The sequence below is a fragment of the Lucilia cuprina genome, chromosome 2, assembly GCF_022045245.1.
Source record: "Lucilia cuprina isolate Lc7/37 chromosome 2, ASM2204524v1, whole genome shotgun sequence".
NCBI lineage: Eukaryota > Metazoa > Arthropoda > Insecta > Diptera > Calliphoridae > Lucilia > Lucilia cuprina.
In genome coordinates this window covers 49,884,840-49,912,817 of record NC_060950.1, presented here as the reverse complement: position 1 = coordinate 49,912,817, position 27,978 = coordinate 49,884,840, and the positions used below count along the sequence as shown (strand labels likewise).

Below are 27,978 nucleotides of genomic sequence, written 5' to 3'. Positions count from 1 at the left end.
TAAACATAATAACATATATTAATACATAGAAAATAGTGTTGTTACTGAACTACAACTACCTTATGTAAATATGCCTTGGTTGTATTAATTGTTCCATTTGTACAAAAATTTAAACGTGAAGTGAAAAGTTCAACAGAATTTAAAAGTAAGTCTTAGAAAATACAGCTTATAATTTAAGAAATATTCGTTTACTACATAAATAAATAACATATAAATTGTATATACCAAAAGTTCATTATCTTTTATATATAATATATATTGTAGTATTCAAAATTTTCTTGCGTGGCATATATAATAATAATTCATGTCATGTTACACTTTCTAGTTGCCAACATGAAGTCTATGTCTGCTGCTGAAGTTCGTAATTGTTACTTGGACTTTTTTAAGGAAAAAGGCCATATATATGTCCATTCTTCGAGTACAATTCCTTTAGATGATCCGACATTGCTTTTTGCGAATGCCGGCATGAATCAGTTCAAACCTATATTTTTGGGAACTGCAGACCCAAATAGTGATATGTCAAAATGGAAACGTGTAGCCAATACCCAAAAATGTATTCGCGCCGGCGGAAAACATAACGATCTGGATGATGTTGGTAAAGATGTGTACCATCACACTTTTTTCGAAATGTTAGGAAACTGGTCCTTTGGAGATTATTTCAAAAAGGAAATTTGTTCCTGGGCATGGGAGTTTTTAACTGAACGTTTGGGACTTCCTAAAGATCGTCTTTATGTAACATACTTTGGAGGTGACGAATCAAGTGGACTAGAACCTGATTTGGAATGCAAGCAGCTATGGTTAGATCTTGGTCTTAAACCAGAACACGTACTTCCAGGTAATATGAAGGACAATTTTTGGGAAATGGGTGAGACTGGACCTTGTGGTCCATGCTCTGAGTTACATTTCGACCGCATTGGAGAAAGAAGCGTTCCAGAACTTGTAAATATGGATGACCCGGATGTTCTTGAAATTTGGAATTTGGTTTTTATACAATTTAATCGAGAGCAAGATGGATCTTTAAAACCCTTACCCAAAAAACACATTGATTGCGGCATGGGATTTGAGCGACTTGTTTCCGTTATACAAGACAAACGTTCAAACTATGACACAGATATTTTTATGCCATTATTTGAAGCAATTCAATCAGGAACTGGCTGTCAACCTTATAAAGGTAGAATTGGCGAAGAAGACGTAGGCGGAATCGATATGGCTTATCGAGTTTTGGCTGATCATGCTAGAACCATAACTATTGCTTTGGCTGATGGTGGAACTCCTGATAATACTGGACGTGGTTATGTGTTACGTCGTATACTAAGAAGAGCAGTAAGGTAATTGAAAGTTTAACATTCATAGGTTAATTTTATTTAAATATCACATCGCATGATGCAAGCCGAAGGCAAGTGAATATCACTTATTTGGGGAGTGATTGATTTTTTGTCAACACTTTAATTATTAAGATTAGCAATACAAATACAAATGTACATATATATAAATGTTTGTACATACATATGTATGTGTAACTTTAAATGCATTTCTGATGACGTATAATATACATGTGTATTATGTTTATACAGTATTAAAAGTAACATATGACTCATTTTACAAACAAAGTTTGATTACTAGTATTTTAGTAATCCATGTTAGAAAAATGTCTTACATGAACTGTGGCCAAAAACAGCTTGATTATTTTTAAAGATTTTCGGATATTAAAATGGAAAATTTACTTCTGAAATTATGCAACTTGTTCAATTCTTCATACTCATCAATATCCATTGGGATAGCACCTGTTTTTGTAAATTTTCCAGTGGAAAACTTATCACATTTTATAATACGAAATTTTTAAAGTGGATTTAGACTATGATATTTTAATAACCGGACTGAGCAAAAAGCCTCATAAACAAATCAGAAAATTACTATTTACTTAAAATATTTATTTTATTGATTTTGTTGATTGTGTTTTCTCACTTACAACTTTAATTGCCCAATAACACTCATTTAATCTAAGATAAAAAGTAACGTTACTGATACTGAAAAATACAAAACATAGATTTATGTAGTATTAAACAATGAATGTAGATTATTTTTGTCCATTAAATTTGTAAACTAATGATAGTAAATCATTAGAATTTACACTCAGAGAAAAATACCGTAAAAATCGATTTGTACATTGCCGACTCCCTTGCAACACTTAGGTGATGTAATAAAATAAATGTCGATCCATTAGGGATTCCCGTGGACTCTATTTTTGAATAAGTCATTAAGAACTACGATTAAATCATTAAGGACTCAATAAAGTTTTAATTACAGTGGGCCATTAAGGACTCCAGTTTTTATTAATAGGGTCAATAGGGACCCGTTTGAGCCATGTTGAGACTTAGGGCTCTTACTGAATTAAATAGAATTTAAGAAAAGGTTAGTGTAAATTGATATAAAAATAGTGATAATTTAGGGGTTAAACAACAAGTCTGCATATTGTCCGATAAGCAATTCATATTTATAAGATACGAACATCAACCATAAAAAAGCGATCACTGGTAATAGCAAATTACTTAAATTCTTCTAAATATCTGGGTGTAGTGAAGTATAGCACAACGATGGTTAGTTTCTATTGATTCTTTACTAACATGCGCGGATGTTCATACATTTCCTTATCAACGGACATTTCGATACGATCTCTCTCGCCTTCTTTTCAGTTATTTTTACCAAATAGCATTCTATATAATCGTTCTATATTACTGAGTCGCTTTTGTTAATGTATAAGGGTAGAAATACAATATTGCGGCTGCGGACACGGATATTTTTTTGTATTGAGTTTTGACAACTTAAATCCTTGAAGAAATCCGCACCAAATTAAAATTTATTTTAATTTGTTTACGGATTTTCTCTCATTTACATTTACTTTTAATAAACAAAAACCATGTGGTGAATAAATAAACTATGAAATACAAAAACAAAAATCCGCAAACCAAATCAAACCAAATCCGCAACCGTAGGCCGCATTCCATTTAATTTACATATTCTCTCGGAAGCAGAAAACGCAACCGCATCCGCAGGTTTGTATTTCTACTCTAAAGCGGTAAAAAGGTAGGCCAGGAAAGGTAATCACCACTAAACATGTCGGAATAAGAAGGTTGGAGAGGCAAATTATAACTAATATTATCGAAAGTCAAAATATTTTCCGTTAATGGCGATGCCTTAGGATTTAAATTTGTCTCAAGTTCGTTAATCTTAAAATCTATTAATACCAAACAATGAGCATACACATCCATGGTACTTTGATACATACATACATACATACATACATACATACATACATACATACATACATACATACATACGTACATACATACATACATACATACATACATACATACATACATACATACATACAGACATACATACATACATACATACATAAATACAGTTAATCCCAAAAAACCAACAAGTAACACATTTATTAAATAAGTGCAAAAGTAAGTATACAGATCATTTGAATATATATTTGGTTTAATGATACTAAATTTATGAAAATTTTACCTGTTTGAATATAATTACTTTATAATGAAATATTTTTTACACAATAACTTGAAAAAATCGGCTTTTAGATCCGAAATCTTGAAATTTGGTCCGATTGATTTCGGAAATAAATAGTTGAAAAGCTTCTCACTTTCTCACTTCTAAGAAAATTTTTCCACTTTAGATCCCAGACTTTGGATCTGACGGTCCTGGACCTTCCAAATGAAACAGAAGTTCAATTTATAACTTTTGAAAAGAGTTCTTGTTTAGAAATTAATATGATATGCTTGGACTTGACCATCTTAAGACTTACAACAAATACTTAAAAATTTTTATTTCTTTTAATTTAAATAAGGATTTTTGAATCCTCCGATTTCCAAAGTATAAAAAATGCTACTAATCATACCTTGATATACTCAAGACAGTAATCATATTTTATGGATCGAGCATTTTTCATCTCTAGCAACAAATAAAGACGTATCCGTGTTCAAAATTGTTCAATTCGTATTCATACCATTAATTAAGCCTAATCTATATATATAAAATTCTAACGTTACTGACTGACTGACTGACTGATTGACTGATTCATCATCGCACAGCCTAAACGGTTAAAGCTAAAGAGCTGAAATTTGGACAGGGGTTGGTCTCCCACCAAATAGATCCACTAAGACGGGATTTTTGGAAATTCGAATGTTTAGGGGGTAAAAAAGGGTAAAAACGGGTAAAATCGGTAACCTCATATCTCCTAAACTAGAAAAGATACAAAAATAGTTTAAAGCTTATCGTCGTTCATTTCAAAAATAAGCGGACAGGTGTCTGGTACTTTTTTCAATTTCGGCCCCTTTAGGGAATAAACGGGTAAAAACTGTATTTTGGTACTTTTTTTGCACCCCATGTATCTTTTAAACCAGTGAACATTCAAACAATATTTTTGACTCCTTCATAACTTGACGAAAAAATAAAAATATAAATTTAGTACTTTTTGGTTATTCGGATGTTTAAGGCGTGAAAATTGTACCTATTTTTGGTACTTTTTTCATAAAACATTGATTTTGGTTTATTAACTTATACATATAAAATACGTAATAACGGGCTCCCACTACGATGTTGCAACATTTTGGAATAAAATTTTTATTTCGTTAATGAAATTAAGCATGTAGAGCCCGGAGTAAATGAGAATCTATAAAAGGGGACTTTTTGGTACTTTTTCGTTCTTCAAAAGGTACTTTTTGAATTTCCTATAATATTGAACCTAGAAACATGAAATTAAGTATGTAGAGGATGGATTAAGTGAGAACCTATAAAAGGGGACTTTTGGTACTTTTTCGTTCTTCAAAAGGTACTTTTTGGATTTTTGTATAATATTGAACTTAGAAACATGAAATTAAGCATGTAGAGCCCAGAGTAAATGAGAATCTATAAAAGGAGACTTTTTGGTACTGTTTCGTTCTACAAAAGATACTTTTTGAGTTTTCTATAAAATTTAACCTAGAAACATGAAACTAAGCATGTAGAGCCCGGAGTAAATGAGAATCTATAAAAGGGGATTTTTCGTTCATCAAAAGGTACTTTTTGAATTTTTTATAATATTGAACCTAGAAACATGAAATTAGGTATGTAGAGCCTGGATTAAGTGAGAACATATAAAAGGGGACTTTTTGAAACCTTTTCTTTCTTCAAAAAGTACTTTTTGGATTTTTGTATAATATTAAACCTAGAAACGTGAAATTAAGCATGTAGAGCCCGGATTAAGTGAGGACCTATAAAAGGGGACTTTTTGGTACTTTTCCGTTCTTTAAAAGGTACATTTTGAATTTTCTATAATATTGAACCTAGAAACATGAAATTAATCGTTTAGAGCCTGGATTAAGTGAGAAACTATAAAAGGGCACTTTTTGGTACTTTTTCGGTCTTCAAAAGGTACTTTTTGTGTTTTTTATAATATTGATCCTAGAAACATGAAATTAAGCATGTAGAGCACGTAGAAAATGAGAATCTGTAAAAGCGGACTTTTTGATACTTTTTCGTTCTACAAAAGGTACTTTTTGAGTTTTCTATAAAATTTAACCTAGAAAAATGAAATTAAGCATGTAGACCCCGGAGTAAATGAGAATCTATAAAGGGGAATTTTTGGTACTTTTTCGTTCTTCAAAAGGTACTTTTTGAATTTCCTATAATATTGAACTTAGAAACATGAAATTAAGAATGTAGAGCCCGGAGTAAATGAGAATCTATAAAAGGGGACTTTTTGGTATTTTTTCGTTCTTCAAAAGGTACTTTTTGAATTTCCTATAATATTGAACCTAGAAACATGAAATTAAGTATGTAGAGGATGGATTAAGTGAGAACCTATAAAAGGGGACTTTTGGTACTTTTTCGTTCTTCAAAAGGTACTTTTTGGATTTTTGTATAATATTGAACCTAGAAACATGAAATTAAGCATGTAGAGCCCGGAGTAAATGAGAATCTATAAAATGAGACTTTTTGGTACTGTTTCGTTCTACAAAAGGTACTTTTTGAGTTTTCTATAAAATATAACCTAGAAACATGAAATTAAGCATGTAGAGCCCGGAGTAAATGAGAATCTATAAAAGGGGACTTTTTGGTACTTTTTCGTTCTTCAAAAGGTACTTTTTTAATTTCCTATAATATTGAACATAGAAACATGAAATTAAGTATGTAGAGGATGGATTAAGTGAGAACCTATAAAAGGGGACTTTTGGTACTTTTTCGTTCTTCAAAAGGTACTTTTTGGATTTTTGTATAATATTGAACCTAGAAACGTGAAATTAAGCTTATAGAGACCGGATTAAGTGAGGACCTATAAAAGGGGACTTTTTGGTACTTTTCCGTTCTTTAAAAGGTACATTTTGAATTTTCTATAATATTGAACCTAGAAACATGAAATTAAGCGTTTAGAGCCTGGATTAAGTGAGAACCTATAAAGGGTACTTTTTCGTTCTTCAAAAGGTACTTTTTGTGTTTTTTATAATATTGATCCTAGAAACATGAAATTAAGCATGTGGAGCCCGGAGTTAATTAGAATCTTTAAAAGCAATCAGGGACTTGAGTAAATGAAAATTTAAACTGGAATATTTTCTGGTACTTTTTGAATTTTCTATAATATTGAACTTAGGAATATGAAATTAAATAAAATAGGTCCTTTGGTACTTTTTCGTACTTCACTGGTACTGGTACTTTTAGAGCCTTCTAAAATATTGAATATATAAACATAAAATTAAACACGCAGTATCCCAATTGAACGAAAATTGAAAAAGCATACTCTGGTACTTTTATGTTCTTTTACTAATACTTTTCGAATTTTCTATAATATTGAACCTAAAAACATTAAATTGGACATGTAGCTGCCTGATTGTATAAAAATCTTTATGCGATTTTTTTGGTTTCTGGTTGAAAATTAAACATGCGTCATCCTGATTTAATGAAAATGTATAAAAAGGCACTGTCTGGAACTTTTTCGTTCATCAACTGTTTTTTCTAATTTTCTGTAATATTGAGACTAGAATCATAAAATCAAACTTAAAGAGTTCTCTAAAAGGGGAATTTTTGATATTGCAGATATATATACATTTACAATAATGATATTTATTTTATTCCATTACGATGAGGGTAGCGAAGCACACTGGGTATAGCTAGTGTATATTATAAAATTAAGAGGAAAGATTTATGTCTACATATATAAACGTTTTTTATATATTTTTTCATCGTGATATTAATGTTTATATAAATATAAATTATAATATAATTAATATTATAATTTATATTTATATAATATTATAATATATTTATAATCATATTATCCTGAAGTAAATTTTAGAATTCGTAACATGCATGTTTTCATCACTAAGGCCTGTTATCTCAACCACCGGTTATGTTTAATTCGTAGATATTTTGTCTGAAAACTGTCAATTTAACGTTAGTATAAAAATTAACAGACATTGAGATAATGGGAGTAGGTAATTGGTATAAATAAGAAATTAAACAAAACAAAATATTTTTTTACAAAGAACGAATAAAGATAAGGACATGAAATTTGGGAGTCTGTAGCTCCATATTTGTAAATATAACATATTTTTTTTTCTAAAAAACTGACTATAGAAAATAAGGATATTAAAGGATTAAAATTTAAAAGGACATTTTTTTAGTTTTTTTATTCTAACATTTTAAAACTATTTTATTTGAAAAAATACTGTTATTCTCCTCTTTTAATCGATACCTATATTGACCTACTACACCAAACCAAATTTAAGCTAAATATACTTATACTTACTCTTCCTTTCAAACTTTTAAGTCCTTTTAAAAAGAAGAAGAAACGATCACAAAATAAAAAACCAAAAATATAGTTTAACTATATCAAGTATGTAGTTTCCAACGTATATGGTCTTGCTCATGTGTGCAACAATTTTCCAAATTTGTTGTACGGTGTAATATATGTTTAAAAAAAATAAAATACACTTTAAGAAATTTTAGACATTTTCTAATCGAAAGTTTTCTCAATATATGTATGTAGTATGCATATCGTTTCTAATCATTACGTCAAAGTAAAAGGAAAATTTTGGTAACTAAATACTATAATGTATACATTGATATAGTAATTCGATATTATCATACTTAATGTATCGATCTATTATTGTACGGATCATTAATCTAAAGATGAGCTAAAAAGCGGTAATTACTTAGAATCTTGTTTAGAATATTTTCTAAGGAATATTGAGATAATAAGTAAGTAACCTAAGTAATAACTACATGTTTTTCAAAGGTAACTTGATCAAAAAAAAAAAATCAAATAATACTTTGGTTGAAAAATGTAATGAAAAACGTGTGTTAAGAATTTTTCGATCTCACTCCTTATGTACATTTATTTTGTTAAAAACTATTTTAGTTATTTCAGTTCTCATTTAAGCTGAAGTTAAATAAGTGCAAAATTTACGTCACAAAAGTAAGTATACAAATCATTTTAATATACATTTGGTTTCATGATTTTAACATTTAGGAAAGATTGATCTGTTTTATTATAATTACTGTATAAAAAATATATTTTACATAATAACTACTAAAAAATTCACTTTTATTTCTGTTAAATTTAAATTTTTGGTAATTGACCTTAATATTTATTTTAAGAGCATTTTTTTAATATTCAGGGCCATTTTGCTACTTAAATTCCAGGAGTTTTGGATCGGGTATTCAATAATATCCCTTGTTTGTTCATTATGATGCACCAGAAGACGATATATAAATTTCTACAATATTTATTTCTTTACTATAATTGCAATCCATTGCCACTTTTTAAAAGTTATAGCGTTCATATTCGATATTAAATGGCGATTTCCTAAAATTTATTTTAAATGTTTGTACTAGTATCGATTAATTAAAACAAGTTTTATGATTTTAATCTTACATTACACACTTTTAAATACTATCAATAATCGTCAAATGGTTACCCTGGAAATAACTTACACTACATATCGGTTTCAAAATTGGTTATTGTCTAAAATAAGATGACTTTTATATTAAACTAGCTATACCCAGTGTGCTTCGCTACCCTCATCGTAATGGAATAAAATAAATATCATTATTGTAAACGTATATATATCCGCAATATCAAAAATTCCCCTCTTAGAGAACTCTTTAAGTTTGATTTTATGATTCTAGTCTCAATATTACAGAAAATTAGAAAAAACAGTTGATGAACGAAAAAGTTCCAGACAGTGCCTTTTTATACATTTTCATTAAATCAGGATGACGCATGTTTCATTTTCAACCAGAAACCAAAAAAAATCGCATAAAGATTTTTATACAATCAGGAAGCCACATGTCCAATTTAATGTTTTTAGGTTCAATATTATAGAAAATTCGAAAAGTATTAGTAAAAGAACATAAAAGTACCAGAGTATGCTTTTTCAATTTTCGTTCAATTGGGATACTGCGTGTTTAATTTTATGTTTATATATTCAATATTTTAGAAGGCTCTAAAAGTACCAGTACCAGTGAAGTACGAAAAAGTACCAAAGGACCTATTTTATTTAATTTCATGTTCCTAAGTTCAATATTATAGAAAATTCAAAAAGTACTAGAAAATATTCCACTTTAAATTTTCATTTACTCAAATCCCTGATTGCTTTTAAAGATTCTAATTAACTCCGGGCTCCACATGCTTAATTTCATGTTTCCAGGATCAATATTATAAAAAACACAAAAAGTACCTTTTGAAGAACGAAAAAGTACCCTTTATAGGTTCTCACTTAATCCAGGCTCTAAACGCTTAATTTCATGTTTTAAGGTTCAATATTACAGAAAATTCAAAATGTACCTTTTAAAGAACGGAAAAGTACCAAAAAGTCCCCTTTTATAGGTCCTCACTTAATCCGGTCTCTATATGCTTAATTTCACGTTTCTAGGTTTAATATTATACAAAAATGCAAAAAGTACCTTTTGAAGAACGAAAAAGTACCAAAAGTCCCCTTTTATAGGTTCTCACTTAATCCATCCTCTACATACTTAATTTCATGTTTCTATGTTCAATATTATAGGAAATTAAAAAAGTACCTTTTGAAGAACGAAAAAGTACCAAAAAGTCCCCTTTTATAGATTCTCATTTACTCCGGGCTCTACATACTTAATTTCATGTTTCTAGGTTCAATATTATAGGAAATTCAAAAAGTACCTTTTGAAGAACGAAAAAGTACCAAAAAGTCCCCTTTTATAGATTCTCATTTACTCCGGGCTCTACATGCTTAATTTCATGTTTCTAGGTTCAATATTATACAAAAATCCAAAAAGTACCATTTGTAGAACGAAAAAAGTACCAAAAGTCCCCTTTTATAGGTTCTCACTTAATATATCCTCTACATACTTAATTTCATGTTTCTAGGTTCAATATTATAGGAAATTCAAAAAGTAACTTTAGAAGAACGAAAAAATACCAAAAATACCAGTCCCCTTTTATAGATTCTCATAAAAAGTACCTTTTGTAGAACGAAACAGTACCAAAAAGTCTCCTTTTATATATTCTCATTTACTCCGGGCTCTACATGCTTAATTTCATGTTTCTAGGTTCAATATTATACAAAAATCCAAAAAGTACCTTTTGAAGAACGAAAATGTACCAAAAAGTCTCCTTTTATAGATTCTCATTTACTCCGGGCTCTACATGCTTAATTTCATTAACGAAATAAAAATTCTATTCCAAAATGTTGCAACATCGTAGTGGGAGCCCGTTATTACGTATTTATATGTATAAGTTAATAAACCAAAATCAATGTTTTATGAAAAAAGTACCAAAAATAGGTACAATTTTCACCCCTTAAACATCCGAATAACCAAAAAGTACTAAATTTATATTTTTATTTTTTCGTCAAGTTATGAAGGAGTCAAAAATATTGTTTGAATGTTCACTGGTTTAAAAGATACATGGGGTGCAAAAAAAGTACCAAAATACAGTTTTTACCCGTTTATTCCCTAAAGGGGCCGAAATTGAAAAAAGTACCAGACACCTGTCCGCTTATTTTTTAAATGAATGACGATAAGCTTTAAACTATTTTTGTATCTTTTCTAGTTTAGGAGATATGAGGTTACCGATTTTACCCGTTTTTACCCTTTTTTACCCCCTAAACATTCGAATTTCCAAAAATCCCGTCTTAGTGGATCTATTTGGTGGGAGACCAACCCCCTGTCCAAATTTCAGCTCTTTAGCTTTAACCGTTTAGGCTGTGCGATGATGAATCAGTCAATCAGTCAGTCAGTCAGTCAGTCAGTAACGTTAGAATTTTATATATATAGATTGGGCTTAAATGCTATTTCTTGGACATCTAAAAAGCAGTCAACAATTGCATTGTCGTCTACTGAAGCAGAATTTATAGCAGCTTCGTTTGCATCTCAAGAATTACTATGGATCAAACAATTGCTTGAAGATATGTCAATTTCTGTTTCTACACCCATTCCTATGTACGAAGATAACCAGAGCTGCATCAAAATAATTGAATCTGCAAAATTTAGTTCTAGAACAAAACACATTGACGTAAAATATCATCACATCAAAAGCCTTAATGAAACTGGTGTTATTCAAGTACTATATTGTCCTACAGATCAACAGTTAGCAGATTTTCTGACGAAAGCTTTACCACTACCAAAATTTCAAATGTTAATTAAAAATATATTTTGTTGAGAGGGGATGTTAGATCAAATTGTTTGCTTATCAACAAAAGAACTTTGTTAATTTACTTTTAGTAACATTTGAATTTTAAATAATTGTTTTTACGTTTTATAATTAAAATTTTTCATTCTACTTTTGAAACTGAAAATAGTTGTTTATAATTTATTGAGTTCCAATATGAATTACAACTGTAATGTATATTAAACAAATTATATTCTACCATGAAGGCAGTAAAAAGAACAATACAACATAAGCGTTAATATTATTTTAGTTTTTTTTTCGTTTAGCAAATGTCTGTTTTTGACTGTTTATTGATCACTTACATTCAAAAAAGTTAATCATGTACCATTGCGCCTGTACATCTGATGACTAGACACAGTGCAGTGGTGCATTCGCTTTATTAGGTTAGTTCATGTAAAAAATGTATACCTCTCAAATGTTAAATCACATTCGTAAAATTAAAATAAAAATCGTTCCCAAATGAACGACTATTTCCCAAAAAATTACGCTGACGTCAATGTTTGATGGACTGTATTAATGGATAAACATGTTTTTTTTTTTTGTATTTCACTTACTATTCATATACTAAATGGAAATTACATGAATAATATTTTTTTTTTTGTTTTGTACATATTATTTTACTTTTTATTTAACATTTATTTATGTATATAATAATAGTAGACTATTTATTTATTTACAAACTTCTTTGTTTACGTGCTCGTGGGGGATTCCATGATACAGGTGTGTTATCAGTTATTGAAACAATATTTAAACCGCTCATTTGTAATCCTTTTATGGCAGACTGAAAAAATAAACATATTGACAATTACAGTTTAATGTTTTATTTGTAAATTAAGAAAAATGTTTTTCTAGTTCATTAAATTTTTTCGAGGTTGGAAATTATTATTTTAATTATTTCGTTAATATGTGGTGTATACATACATATGTATTGAAATTATAAACCATAGTAATCGAAAAGATGTGAAATTTTTAAATACTTGAACGGAGGATAAAATTAAAATTTATAAAATTCCTCTCTTAAATCCTAAAAATGCTTTGATAGTAAAAACTTTAAGGGCGACATTTGAAGTCTATTTTTGATAGATGTTTTTTATCTACAAAAATTTAAAGAGTGATTGATACCTCAAAAGAAATCATTTTTTTAATACGTACCTGTCAAACGATAAATATTAAAAAAGTATTCATCAATAAAAAATAAAATAATTAATATTTTTGTTAGAGTATTTCTGATCCTAAAATTAAATTTATATGTACATTTAAATTAATTAAAATGTTTAAAATTATTCTTCCCGTATATGAGATATATTTCTAAACTAACATGATTTATGTATAATCAACGCATTAATGTTTGTTGTAAATATATTCCATGGCTACTTGTATAAGGGCAAACTCCAGAACACCACATTTTAGAGTTTCCATTAAATTTTTTTAACTTACCATTCTTCCCGTCCTAAACCACGAACTTTAACACGAATAGTTTTCCATCCCAAATCAACAGCTTTCTATAAACAACATTATAAAACAATATATGTGAATAACATCATAGTATGGTACTTTGTTTTAACAACTTACACTTCCTATACTGATAGCTGTAGCCTGAGCAGCAATATTAGTGCCTTTTCGAGTATTTTTAAAACCTTCAATACCACAGGATCGAATTAGACGTGGAACACCTAATATTAAAATAAAAATTATGTTTTTGTTATAAAACAACTTAAAATTAGACTTATTTTTGTAAAACATTATATATTCCTAGTGACTGTTGGAATCTGAAGATTCAGAACAATGTTCTTCCTCAACGACAATGTTATTTAGTGCAGTTATATTAAAATGCAAGATATTTTTCCGTCTTGGCTTTAATATATAAAAAAAATTAAAATGAGGACTAGAACATACAATGAAATCATATAAAATTTTATAACATTACAGATAGTTAATATCAGTATATCAATGACGAGTATTAGGCATTGTTTCCACTAAATTAATGATTTTCGATTTCAGTCTTTGAAGAATATTATGTAAAACAACTATTTGTAATCACTTGTTTCAAATGATGGACAGTTTACTTGGTTAATACCAGGTTATAAAGTTACCAATAATTTCTAATTAATTGAGAAATGTAATGTTTAAAAAGTTTGAATATACTTAAAACATGTTTTTTTTTAAATTTTAAACTATATGATTTATAAAAAAGAAAAAATTTTTGATTTTTTGCACATTTGGTATAAAAAAGTGGGGGAAAATATTTTAATTTGAAATAATTGCACGTTTTAGAAATGTCAATGACAAATGTAAAAGTTTGATACCTATATTAAATATGTTTGATATAAATTTTGAGACTGTAAAAGAATGGACAAAAACGCGAATATAAAAAATAATTCATTTTATCACATAGAAGTTAAATAAAATTTGACTAATTTGTCAAAATAATCAATAATCAAATCTCCAATTAAATATTGGATATTTTTACATTTACTAATGCGCTTTCGAAAGACCTTTTAAATGATACCACTGTCGCCCTACTCCAATAAACATTTATATCTTTGCATAACAAGTGTTTACAAAATGGAGTCGAATGACCCATTAAAAATCAATATTTGTGGTTCGAAATCTGCAATATAGGTATATTCCTTGCAAAGTTGTTCTGCAGATAGCTAAACAAAACATATGTTTTTGAAGTGAATTCTGAAAATATTTGTAAAATTTTAATAAAGTTAGTGTTAAAAAGCGCAACTTTCTATAAAAGTTTGACCTACCAACGCCGAACGGTTGGGGGCTTTAATACTCTAACTTAGTACTTTAAGTTATCAGTGGAATTTTTCACCCCCAGACCATGACCCATAAGTTATGCTCAATTTGTAATTTAAAAACCAATGGATACTTACCTTTACTATCAGTGAATGATATGATGGTATTGTTGGGGGATACACGTACATGAGCTATAGGAAGCTCATTAAATGGCAAACTATTGAAGAGCTGTGTAGAAGTACAGGCATCTGGGAAAAACCTTTCCTTTCTAAAATGAATGATCATCATAGTTATATAAACCGTATATACTATATACATATATTTTAAAAAAGTTCCTTACTTTCCCAATAAAGTGTCAATATCAATGGATTTTTCACCGGCTGTGCCTTCGTCTTTAGCTGGCATTGAAGCTAACATCTCCTTTCGATCTTCAGCCTTTTTCAGAATAACACTAGTATGAAGAGCTGCAAAACGTTGATTTTGAACAACATTACGGGTTGTTTTAAATACTATCGTGGATAAAATGGTCTTCAGAGACATATTTATTCAGAAGTTATTTTAAACGGTAACTAATTTATATATGTCCACAGATACCCACGATATCGACACAATTCAATTACATCACCAGTGATGGCATATTAGGGATTTTTAAAGGGAAAATTAAATTTTTTGTTAGAAAACTTCTCGATGTTTTCAATGCCAGCAATAAGTTTTGGGATTTACAAATAGATATTTTTTTAACAGCAGAGCAACTTAAATGTAGAAGACTTGCAGTTAAATGAGAAAATATACAAACATAATGAGTGTCGTATAATGAATTATACCACACAGATTTGGGACGAAAATTCTGTTAATGACAAAATATTTGCCTTCACTGTCACAAAAATATACAATACAGCTGATTATAGGATGTTTCATCAGTGTACACTTAATAAGGTAGCCTCGTCGCTACAACAAATACAACAATACAAAAACAACAGGCGATTTGTTATTGTAGAATAATCCCATCTGTCAAAAAAAGCTGTGTGTGTAGAATGAAAAAGCAACAAATAAACACAATAAAAATATGAGTTTTTAGCAATTATTTAAATTTTTAACTATTAATATTAATATATTATATTAATTAAACGTGGAATGTCTGAAAATCATAACTATATCTATTGGGAAGACCAATTTTCCGAATTAAACGTGTTTTTTGTGAAAAGTGATTGGTCGTGTTAAAAATAGTTGAAACTGATTTGGAACGTATGCCGGAGCTAAAGATTTTCTTTTTTTATCAAGAGAGAAGGATAACAAAGACATTTAATCACGATTGACCTAGAAAACTCCTTTAAAACCATAATTTTCTTCACTTTTTAAAATTTTTACACCTTTTGCGATTTTTTTTCTATGTAAACAAACAGGAATTTTGACAGATAAGATTGTAAAAGCTGATGATCAGCTGTGCGGACGAGGCTACCTTATTAAGTGTACACTGATGTTTCATAAAACATATATTTTAAAAGATGGTAAAGTTAATATGTGCGTTAGGGTCTATAGTTGAAACGAAAAGTCGACTTTTCGACTTTTAGCATTCAGATAAAAGTCGACTTTTTGCACTTATTTAAAAGTCGACTTTTTGCATTTTATGCAAAGTCGATTTTTCGACTTTTTTCAATTAGTTAAAAGTCGACTTTAAGACTTTTAGTATTTTGTAAATAGTCGACTTTTCCACTTATTTAGACTCGTCGACTATTTTCGATTTTTTCCGATTTTTTCGACTATTTTTGACTTTTTCCGACTTTTTGACTATTTTCAACAACACTGTGAATTGGAAAGGATGTACATGTGTGTGTGTGAATGTATTTGGTTTATTCAGCTGTGTGTAATAATAATTTGAATCAAATAAAAAAAAATAAAGCTGTAAGTTTAGTGGTTTCTTTTTTATAAACATATATGTATGTTAAGAATTTTTCGATCTCACTCCTTATTACTTTTTTGTTATTTTTTTAACTAATATGATTTTTAAATACAACCAATTATCAGTGTTTCTGTATACCTATTTTTGTGATTAACTGTATGTACGACTTTATATATATTTAAGTAAAGGCTTAAACAAATTTCCAACAAATTTGTGTAATCCTCGTTTCGAATGTAAATTTTCCGGTTCGTGGTTCAGTGAAAATACACAAAAATGAATAACAAGAAGAATGACAAGTGTCAAAACAAGTACATACTTATTTTTAAGTATATGGAGTCAAACAATGATTAAATACAGTAAGTGTTTTACTCGTTAGTTTTATTATTGTTTTTCAACAAAAATGCAAATTAATGGCAGCAAATCATTAGGATTTACACTAAGAGAAGAATAACGCAAATAAACGATTTGTACTTAAACAACGAATTTAATGAAATTTGCTCCAAGGTTAGTACTATTGGATAATAGGCCAGACACAAATTTCTAGCTCTATCGGTCCAGAACTGCCGTACTTAGAGAGGGTCAAAGGACATTTTGGTCATACAAGGGTTTATGACCTTGTAATAATTTTTAATTTTTAAAAAAAATTATAAAATATGAAAAGCAAGTTTGTTTCAATTTTAAAAAGTGTTAGTGTATTGGTAAAAAATTAAACTTGAAAGGCAAGTAAAGAAAAAAAATATTTTTTATTGTAAAGAAAAAGAAAATATTTTTTACTTGGACGTTACACGATCAAGTTTTATTTTTTGTTCTTAAAAAAAATTATTTGTTGTATTTATTTGAATTTTATTAAAAAAAATCAAAATTAACAATATTGTGAATAAAATTAATAAATATAACCAAAATTGCCTGCAGCTTACGTCACAGAAGCAATTTCAAATTGTTTTTGACAATCAGTTTGTGTGAAAAACTTGAAAGCAAAACTTGTAGGTGTAACTGCCCCGTTAAGTAAAGAAAAAATGCTTTTTAACTAACTTGGACGTTACACGATCAAGTTTTGCCTTTCAAGTTTAATTTTTTTACCAATACACTAACACTTTTTAAAATTAAAACAAACTTGCTTTTCAATTTTTTTTCCATCTACTGTTTCAATTTTACAATCAATAAATAAATTTTTGATAATTTATTTTTTGTTCTTTAAAAAAAAAATAATTTGTTGTATTTATTTGAATATTATTAAAAAAATTTATTCAAATTAACAATATTGTGAACAAAATTAATAAATATAATGAAAATGGCATCTTTTAACATAAAGCCTATGTCACAGAACCAATTTCAAATTGTTTTTGACAATCAGACGGTCGCACGGTTTTTGACAATCAGTTTGTGTGAAAAACTTCAAAGCAAAACTTGTAGGTGTTACTGCCCCGTAAAGAATTTTTTTTCAATATTTGCTATTTAATTTTCTTCCTTTTTTTGCTTAAAACAATGCTTAGACAATCATACAACCATAGAATGGTAGAATCATTAGGGAGAGTTGTCAATTCTCTGCCTTGTTAAGTCAAACAAAAAAGGGAAAAAACTTCAAAATCATAAAATGAAAACCATGAAAAATACCATAATATTAATCTAATTTAAGGATATTGTTCAGCTCCATCACAATTTCCCAAGATTTTATGAAAATAAAACAAAATGTTTGGAAGTTTAATGAGACGTAGGTCTCTATGTACATATTTATATTTTACCTCGTAGAATACTTTATAAAAACAAAGTGCACGTAGTGCTTATGTCGACGATCAGAAAAGAAATGTTAATTTACAAAAAGTAAATTGGCGACAAAGTAACGTTAAACGTTAACGGTTTACTCATTAGAATCTTCCAACAAAGTTGCTAATAAAATGTTTGCATATGTTACCAAAACAAGTGTAAATCGAACTTGAACATCTATTAAACGCTAAAAAAATTTATTTGGAGCAAATATTGGAAATATTTAATTCTTGAATTAAAAAATAACATTTTTTAATAGATATAACAATGGCAATTCTGGGGCTAAGAAGGCCCTTAAGGAAATTGTATAATTGTTTATGTAAGTCCGGCAGTTCTTGACCGATAGAACTGAACATTTGTGTCTGACCTACAATAGTACTAACCTTAGTTCAAATTTCGTCAAAATCGATTTTTTAGTTGGGTCAATAGACATAAAATTTCCCATACAAATGCATAACAGGTGACTCTCACTATTTAGATACAATTTTTAAATTTTGAATCGCTAAATGTGCTAATAAGGTGTTACTTGTAACCCCGGGTTTTTTTCAGAAATTTTCTGAAATAATTCTTATACTTCATCAGAGTGTTTAACGGATTTCTAAATTTCTTTTAAAATTTTACATTGTTACATCAATTATGAGACTAAACTGTACATTGGTGGAGAACAATTTGTTTTTTTATTATTATATTATTCTTTAGACATAAAGTAAAATATAAAATGGCTTACATACAATCTTCCATACGATTTTCGTAATGAAATCGGCAACAGACGGTTGCACGGTAGACTCAATGACACGTTTATCCGCGTCATCGCGATTATTTCTTAAACGCGTTCAGGCTTGTGTTTGTTGCCTGGCTTTCGACAGTGCTTTCGTATCACCAAAAGTGAGATTATGTTTTATTGGTGGAGACCATAGAATACTCCAACGTTTTTAACTGGTGGAGACCATAAAATATTCACGATATAACCTGGTGGAGACAATTAAAACTCTCGAACTTTTTTCTGGTGGAGACCATTGATACTTTTGATGAAATCAAGTCCGGATGTTCCCAACTTTCTATATGAAGGTCGTTTGGTGGGGTTTTCTCTAGACAAACGTGTGATAACCTGGCAATAAGGCGGTGCATCCTAATTAAAACCCAAAAAAGTATTCAGCATCAACAAAGTAAACAATATTTGGGTAAAGTATGTTTATCAGGTCATAATTAATTCAAAATCATAATGACGGATCACAATGATAAAACAACTTTAATGCCTCCAGATAAAGAATGGATTTTTCCTCTCCATCTGAATTGGACTTTTGGTCCAATAATTGTTTTTCTGGGCCAGAGTGTATAGTTTGATTTTTAAATAATTTGTTGGGAATATTCACAGATGATTTTAATTGACATTGACATTTAATTACCTTCTTTCTAATTTTTGAAAGGCAGACAACTTATTATTGATCAGAAGGAGATTCTCAGAAAATATCCTAATTATAGAAAGCAAAATTAAAACTATTAAAAAATCCAAAATTACATGCACCAACATACATTTTTTTAAAATTTTTTTTTTAACTGTATTTTTTTATTTTTTAAACTATAGAAATTGAACGAATATAGGGTTATTTCAAACAATTTCGAACAAAAAAGTAGGATTTTGAACATGACCCTTTCCGATTTCGTTGAAATTCGTTACACACATTCTTCCTGTATGTTAATATGGAATTTGTATAAATTCATTACGGTTCAGATTTTATCGAGGTTCAAAATTCATACTTTTATGATTTTTTCAACAAGCTTTAAATTTGACATCCTATATTTTCTAAACTTCTTATCCGATTTTTATTGTTTTAGTCCCTAATTAACGCCTATGTCTTGTAGTTTGACAATATTTTATTTAAAATATTTTTAGTTTTGTTTTTAATTCAGAATGGGACAATCTCAACTAAACCAACTTTTAGTAGAAATGCACAATATTTCCATAAAAATTTTTAAAATTTATAGTTTTATTTTTACTTTTGTGTTCATCAACAAGAACACAAAAATAAATTTAAAAGTTGGAAACAAAAATTAAACTTTTCATGAGCAAAAACTTGAAATGTTTAAAATTTGTATGGAAATGTTGTGAATTATTTTACTAAAAGTTTATTTATTTGAGATTCCCTCTTTCGTCCGTCTGTCTGTATATCCATTTAAACATTGTGCGCACGCTACAAGTAGCAATATTTAAGATAAATTTGGTTCATACTCTTTTTTTGGTCCAAGGACGAATGCTATTGAAATGGTTTAAATCGGTCCTCTGTTTCACCTAGCGCCCATGCAACCGTTACCCCGAAAAGTGCTTTTGGGTTCATAATTACGTTTAATGTTCAATTATGACAACAAAAATAGACAAAACTTAGTTTTATAGAACGCCACTACCAATTTTGTATGATTGGGCCTCATTTGACCCTAGTCCACATACAAACTCTCTTTCAGAAAATGACTTGAAGATCAAAATTCACTTGTAAACACAAATAGCCCGATTAAATTCTACATAAGTAACTTTGAAGTAGAAATAAATTTAAAAACATGAAAATCAGCACCTATCATAAAATAAGCCGATATACATATGATTTCGGCGCATTATACAAAAATCTTACAATCATGGTTACTATATGTTTCGACCTAGCAAGTGTAGTAACAGATGACCCAGATATAACCTCAAGGCAATAAATAACTTGTATTTCGAAGGCATGTCGTTTTTCAGTCGATATTTCAAAATGGTATTCCATACATATGTCGACATTCGTCAGAAACATTTATAACATAATATGGTGTTATGTTTGTTTATTGATGGGATTCTACCCGGTATTTACCACATATTATAATAATATAAAAACTGGGTAAATACCAGGTATATTTCTTTTTTTAATCTTTTTTAGGTATTTATAAAGGTATTTTCAGACTACCATACTGAGTATTAACACACTTCAAATTAAAAATATTATGAAAATAATTCGGATTTTCAAAAAATCAATTCTAAAAATACATTTTAGTTTTACACTATAATATTTGTAATATATTTTTTATCCAATTTTTAATTGTTTATGCATTTTTCGTTCTTATTTTTAATGTATTTTACACTTTTTGTTTGTTTTTTATTGTATTCATAAAATATACACCGAATACGTGTGAAAATAAAAAGTTTTTGAATTGTTTTAAAAAATGTATGAATACCGACCGTATGCCATAAAAATCAGTAATATTTTTGAAAATCAAATTACAATTTAATTTTAGACTAGAAAATTGTATTATGGTACTAACATTTTTGACAAGTATTAATACTCAGTATTGTAGTCTGAAAATACCTTAAAATGTTTTAAATATAATTATTTTTCAAAAATTGAACAATTTTTAATTCGTCATCTATTCGAGATCTATGTATCTATTAAGAATTGTGAATTCAAATTGTTTTGTTTTATAACACAAAAAACACATTTTATTATCGAATGAAAAAACTATTAATAATTATACAAAGACATAAAAATTTTCTTTGTAGAAAAACAAATTCAAAACATACTACAAAAATAAACAAGTATTATTTAAAAATGAGCAAGTGAAAGAAAAAACAATAAGTATATTTTTAACACTCCTCCTCAATTGCGAATGTCTTTATATTGGCTTTGCATCTTAAGTTTTCCAGTTTTAAATTTGATAGAGGTTTTGTTAACATATCAGCAATCATTTCTTCTGAAGGACAGTACTTGCATTCAATGATTTTCTTATCGACATAATCTTTAACGAAGTGGAATTTTATGTCGATATGTTTTGATCTGTTGCTCAGTTTTTCTTCCTTAATAAGATTTAAGCAGCTTCTGTTGTCTTCAAAAATAACAGTAGGATTTGATTGTTTGCAATTTAAATCATTTAAAATATTTCTAATCCAGACAGCTTCCTTGGCTGCTTCAGACAATGCAATAAACTCTGCTTCCGTTGTTGATAATGATACTGTTGTTTGTTTCTTGCAAGCCCAACTAACTGCACTATTATTTAGCAAGAAAATATATCCCGAATTGGATTTTCTGTCGATTCTACATTCTGCCCAGTTGGCATCCGCATAGCCAACAAGTAAATTTGAACCGGAACCATTTTCACTAAGGTTTAAATATAAGTTTTTTGTACCTTTCAAATATTTGGCAACGCGTTTGAGTTCATTCCAATCTTCTTGGTTTGGATTACACGTCTTTCTTGCACAAATATCAGGACGAGTATTGACTGCAATATATAATAACGACCCCAGTAAGCTTTGATATTCATCATTACGTAAAAGAAGTTCGGAATCAGTTTTCCCATAAGATGGTTCAAGTGGGTATTTCGATGATTTTGCATCTTGTAAACTAAACTTTACTAGCATATTCTCAATATACTGCCTTTGGCGTATTTTAAATTGGTGATCTTTTGATTTTATTACTTCAAGCTCCAGGTAATATGATTTCTTTCTATACATTTTCCGATTTATGACCGATTTTCTATTTTTATCTCGTATATCAATACCCATATACACGGGTATGTATAAAAATTATACGTCAGTTATAGGACAAAAATTAAGTTTCATTATAAATTGAATGTTTTAGAATTAGAATTACACTGACAAACTAAATTATTGGCACAGAAGGCACTTTAAACCAGGGTTCGTAATTATCAGGGAAACCGAAAACATGCTCTAAAAAGTGTTTTAAGCGCTTTAAATATGCCGTAAAAAAACTCAAAATATGCTCTTAAAATTTAAAATATATGCTCCAAAAATAAAATTTTTTATTATTTTTTAACATTGAAAAGCTCAAAAAGCCTGAAATTGTAATGAAATAATAAATGTTTAATGTCATATTCTATATCCTACAACAATTTTTATAAATGTTTCATCTCATAGTTTGAATAACTAGTATAATAGAATTCTGTTTTACGTTCAGATAACCAATAAATAACATAAATCCATTTGGTTCCCAAAAAACATATTTCAAACGACAATGTTTGAAACATTTCTTCCAATTGTATTCATAGCTTTTAAACTGACATTTTAATCGGTGTTGTCATAAATTCCAATAATTAGTTTTTTAAACTATAAAAATGGATTGGTCTCATGAAATCAAAAGTAATCGGTTTTATGTCCGATTTAAAATATAATGCTTTATTGAATAAAAAACTATAACATAACGAATTTTTTCGTTATGTTAAAAATAAAAAATAGAAATAAAAAAAAATAAAAAATAGATTTTTTTTAAATAAAGTTTTGAAAAGAAAATTAAAAATGTATAAAAACGAAAAAAAGCGAAAACATCAAAATATGCACTAAAAGAGTAAAATATGCTCTAAAAACTCGAAAATATGCCTTAAATATCCTAAAAAGTCAAATCATGCAAAATTATGCTCTTATGGGTAAAATATGCAAAAATATGCTCTAACAAATCGATGCCAAAATTCTCAAATTGGTCTGAAACGTGTAAATATCTTATCATGAGTCCATACGACGCACCACAAAAAACATGCATTTGCATATTTTGGTTTCCCTGGTAATTATTATCTTTGAATTTTTAAAGAAAAAATGAGATATAAGAAAATGTAGGAGAACAACTTTTAAGATATCATTTTTATTGTTTTGAGCTATATTTTTATACACTATGTTTTTTAAATTGTTGATTTTTATTTTTTGGCAAAAAATAATAATTATTTTCTAATTTTTATTTTTTTGTGCAGAAATAAAAATCATTAAGGTAATATCATTTTTGTTTATTCATTTGTTTAATAAAGAAATAATTTTATTAATAATAAAACGTATAACTAAATAAATCTGTATTTTATATTATTTGATCTTAAAATTAAATAATGAACAAACAGACAGACTAACGAACAAAACTGACTAAACATAGAAACTATCTAAAAAAAATTAAGTGTAAATTGGTGAAAATTAAAAAAAATTGTTAGCACTGTTCAAATATTTTGCCCTTTTTCTACATGTGTCTACTTCAGTAATTTTTTTTTAATTTTTGGCCGCTTTTTGCATGGTTATCATACTATTCCCACAAATCTTCTATCTGAGGATTGTGTCGGATGCTTTACAACATGAGAAACATTTGATGGAAGCCTTATACGTACAATATGAGACGCATGATTTCAGTTGTTATCGTCATGTAAGAAGAACGAGGCTTGTAAATAAAAATATCCGCGACTTTGTGCGGATAGAAGTATTAAACTATTGTTCATCCGAGAACTGCACTTATTCCCAAAAATTATTCGGCATCTTCTAAACTCTTCTACTGGTTCAGTTACCTCATTTTAGAATATAGAATAATATGCAAATATAATATAAATACCAATAGCAACTTTACAATCGTACTTAGCCTATTGCACTGCCCTCAGAACTGTTATTACAGAAACATTGATTCTAAACCCTATCCTCAAATGCATCTGTATGATGGGCATTTCCGGTATCACTCTTACTAAACACTTAGCTGTTTAAATATCAATGTCCAGTTAAATGTTTTGCATTTTCAAATAAAAATGCTTCATTGAAACTCTTGAAAGAAATATATTTATCATATCTAATATAATCTAGCTTTTCTTAAAAATCTATGTCCTGTTTATGCAATAAAACGAATTATTTTACTATGGGATTCTGTGGATTCTCTTTGTGTTCGGAAATTTTTAAAAAATTAAGTTAATTCTATGAAAATTTTGGGAACACTGATCATTTCACTTTGACACTTGATAACTTTTCTTTTTAGGAAGTAGAAAAAATGGCGATTTCACAAAAGAAAATAGGACCATATACTTTTAGGATAGTTGATATGTGTGTCAATAATTTTGTTCAGGAAAATTGGGTACTTTTATGAATCTCCAAAGAAACCTGAAGAGGTTGTCAAACAAACATTTTTATCTAGACAAACGAGCTCTGAGAAAATAAAACACACTTGTGAGAACTAAACGCACTCACAAAACTTCAAATTTTCATAGCGAAATTGCGAGAATATTAGCACTTAATAATTTTTCTTATCACTTAACTTTAATATTTATTATTTTTTGCGAAACTTTTAATCTAAAAAAATATGTTACAAACTTTTTTTTAATTTTCCATTAGTGCAGAAAAACTAACAAAAAGACGTGTTTAGAATATGTTTTAAGATAAAATATCTTTAAAAAAAAATAGTTTATATTTTTATTCACTAGTACATATATAAAATCCCATTAATAAATAACACACAAAAACTAACGCCCCAAAAAATAGATTTTTAATTTAGTAGGTACCTTTTGAACAACAGTGTTAGCTATTGAGTTTTTAAATTATATTATAAATAATGCCCCTATTATGGTTTACAACTCAAGTGTTTGTCATAAAATTAAGTAAAATGTTTATGAATTTGTATTTTTCATAAATGACAAAAGTATTGAACATCTTTATATTTTAAATTCGCTTAAAATAAGTGATTAATGAAATTTAAGAAAATAAGAAAAACGTTAGTTTGTTTTATTTTAAAATTTGTTACAACTGCTTTTGATAAGGTGTATTTTTTTCCAAAAAAGTTGTAATAAATTTCAACTTTAAATTTTAAGCTATCGATAATACCAAATAGCAAAATTTAATCTAAAGAAGAGTTGAGTTGTAAATCATAATAGGGGCATAAATTATTTTGATTATAGGATCGGAAAATGTTAGTTTCGCCAGTATACTATTATATGATTACATGGATGGAATAATAAAATAAAATAAAAACACTAAAAAGTATTTTTTTTTTAATCGGTAATTGTCAAATAATAACAGATCTCATGTATTTTTTTATTTTTGTTGTAGATATGCCACAGAAAAACTCAATGCCAAACCTGGATTTTTTGCAACTCTCGTACATACAGTAGTAAAGTTATTGGGAGATGCTTTTCCTGAAGTGGCAAAAGATCCTCAACATATAATCGATGTTATAAATGAAGAAGAACAACAATTTTTAAAGACGTTAACTAGAGGTCGCAACTTGCTGAATCGTACTATTGCAAAATTAGGAGATAACAATATAATTCCTGGAGATGTGACATGGCGTTTGTACGACACCTATGGTTTCCCTGTTGATTTAACTCAGCTAATGGCGGAAGAAAGAGGTTTAAAAATCGACATGGATGGATACGAAAAATCTAAACACAATTCATATATTCTTTCACAAGGAAAGAGCGCAAATAAAATTGATGAAATTAACCTTGACGTACATGCAATTTCGGAACTCAAGGAAAAACAAATTCCAGTCACAGACGATTCATTTAAATACAAGTACGAGAGCGTTTCTGATCATAGAGAATCGGAATATATATTTGCTCCGTGTAGCGCAAAAATTGTTGCGATACGATATGAAAATACATTTGTTGAGAATATTGCTTCTGGTCAAAAAGCTGGTCTGGTTTTAGATAAAACCAATTTTTATGCGGAAAGTGGTGGTCAAATATTTGATCAGGGCGTACTCGTGAAAATCGATGATGAGGCAAATGAGTTTCTTATAGATCGAGTTTACAATAGAGGAGGATATATTCTCCATATAGGTGTTGTAGAGGGTAATCTTTCCGTTGGCGATGAAGTAAATTTACACATTGATACAGTTCGTCGTTCATTAACAATGAAGAATCATTCAGCAACTCATGCACTCAATCATTGTTTATTACAAGTTTTAGGAAAGGACACTGAACAAAAGGGCTCTCTTGTAGTTCCAGAAAAATTACGCTTCGATTTTAACTATAAATCGGGAATGACTATAGAGCAAGTCGCTAAAACGGAACAACTTCTCAAAGATATAGTTTACAAAAACGTTCCTATATATGCAAAAGAATCTAAACTGTCTGTGGCAAAAAGCATTAGAGGGCTCCGTTCAGTTTTCGATGAAGTTTATCCAGATCCTGTACGAGTAATATCATTTGGTGTACCTGTCGAAGAATTAGAACAAAATCCTGACTCTGATGTGGGGGAAAAAACATCGGTTGAATTTTGCGGTGGTACTCATCTCAGACGTTCGGGTCATATTGTGGATGTTGTCATAAGTAGTGAAGAAGCTATAGCTAAAGGTATACGTCGCATCGTTGCTCTAACTGGTCCCGAAGCTTTAAAAGCCATTAAAAAAGAAGAATTATTTGCAAAAGAAATAATGAAACTTAGCGAAAAAATAACAAATGATTCTAAAAACTCTAAATTCTATGTCAAACAAATTGTTGACTTAAGTGAAGAGATTGCTCATGCCAATATTTCTCATGTTAAAAAAGATGAGATGAGAAATTGCCTTAAAAATCTTAAAAAGAAATTAGATGATAAAGAACGTGCTTTAAAAAATGCCGTAGCAGTAACAGTAGTAGAAAAAGCTAAAGAACTATGCATAAGCAATCCAAACATACCTATTATAGTAGAGCTGCTTGAAGCTTATAATAATACTAAGGCGCTAGACGCCGCTCTTAAACAAGTTCGTTCTTTAAACCCTGACACGTCTGCAATGTTTGTTTCAGTAGACGCAGATTCCAAAAAAATTTTCTGTTTGACTTCCGTCCCTAAAAGTGCTATCGAAAAAGGTCTGAAAGCTAACGAATGGGTGCAACACATCTCGGTTGCCATTAATGGCAAAGGTGGTGGTAAACCAGAATCAGCCCAAGCATCCGGCTCAAACTACGAAAATGTTACTGAAGTTCTCAAAATGGCTAACGAATTTGCTAGCTTAAAGCTAAATAATTAAAAAATCTTAAGACTCAATTTTTTTTTCTAAAAAATTAAACCACATAATTATCATTAAAAACTCATTTTGCATTTGGTTTTTCCTTGTATTTATTATTAATAATTATTTTGCTATTAAACATCTTTTTATATACATACTATGTA

General features: G+C 28.8%; 2 protein-coding genes across 2 annotated transcripts; one reads left to right on the top strand and one right to left on the bottom strand.

Moving 5' to 3' along the window:
* Nucleotides 1-27,978, top strand: LOC111686679 (alanine--tRNA ligase, cytoplasmic). The gene is made up of 3 exons (XM_023449042.2): nt 1-145; nt 326-1,328; nt 25,933-27,978. The coding sequence occupies exons 2-3, from the start codon at nt 334-336 to the stop codon at nt 27,833-27,835; spliced, it is 2,898 nt and encodes a 965-aa protein (XP_023304810.2). The 5' UTR covers nt 1-145; nt 326-333; the 3' UTR covers nt 27,836-27,978.
* LOC111678636 (30S ribosomal protein S11) lies at nt 12,349-15,284 on the bottom strand. Its single transcript, XM_023440041.2, has 5 exons — nt 14,799-15,284; nt 14,596-14,726; nt 13,283-13,383; nt 13,148-13,212; nt 12,349-12,491 (listed from the first exon to the last, which is right to left on the bottom strand). Exons 1-5 carry the CDS (start codon nt 14,996-14,998, stop codon nt 12,482-12,484), a joined length of 507 nt encoding a protein of 168 aa, XP_023295809.2. The 5' UTR covers nt 14,999-15,284; the 3' UTR covers nt 12,349-12,481.

Excerpts from the sequence above, each read along its gene's own strand:
- LOC111678636 (XM_023440041.2), bottom strand. The coding sequence starts at position 14,998 with ATGTCTCTGAAGACCATTTTATCCACGATAGTATTTAAAACAACCCGT. Across the intron at positions 13,384-14,595 it reads ATCATTCACTGATAGTAAAG|GTGTTCCACGTCTAATTCGA; the intron begins GTAAGTATCCAT and ends TTTTAATATTAG. Across the intron at positions 13,213-13,282 it reads CAGCTATCAGTATAGGAAGT|AAAGCTGTTGATTTGGGATG; the intron begins GTAAGTTGTTAA and ends TGTTGTTTATAG.
- LOC111686679 (XM_023449042.2), top strand. The coding sequence starts at position 334 with ATGAAGTCTATGTCTGCTGCTGAAGTTCGTAATTGTTACTTGGACTTT. Across the intron at positions 1,329-25,932 it reads ATACTAAGAAGAGCAGTAAG|ATATGCCACAGAAAAACTCA; the intron begins GTAATTGAAAGT and ends TTTTTGTTGTAG.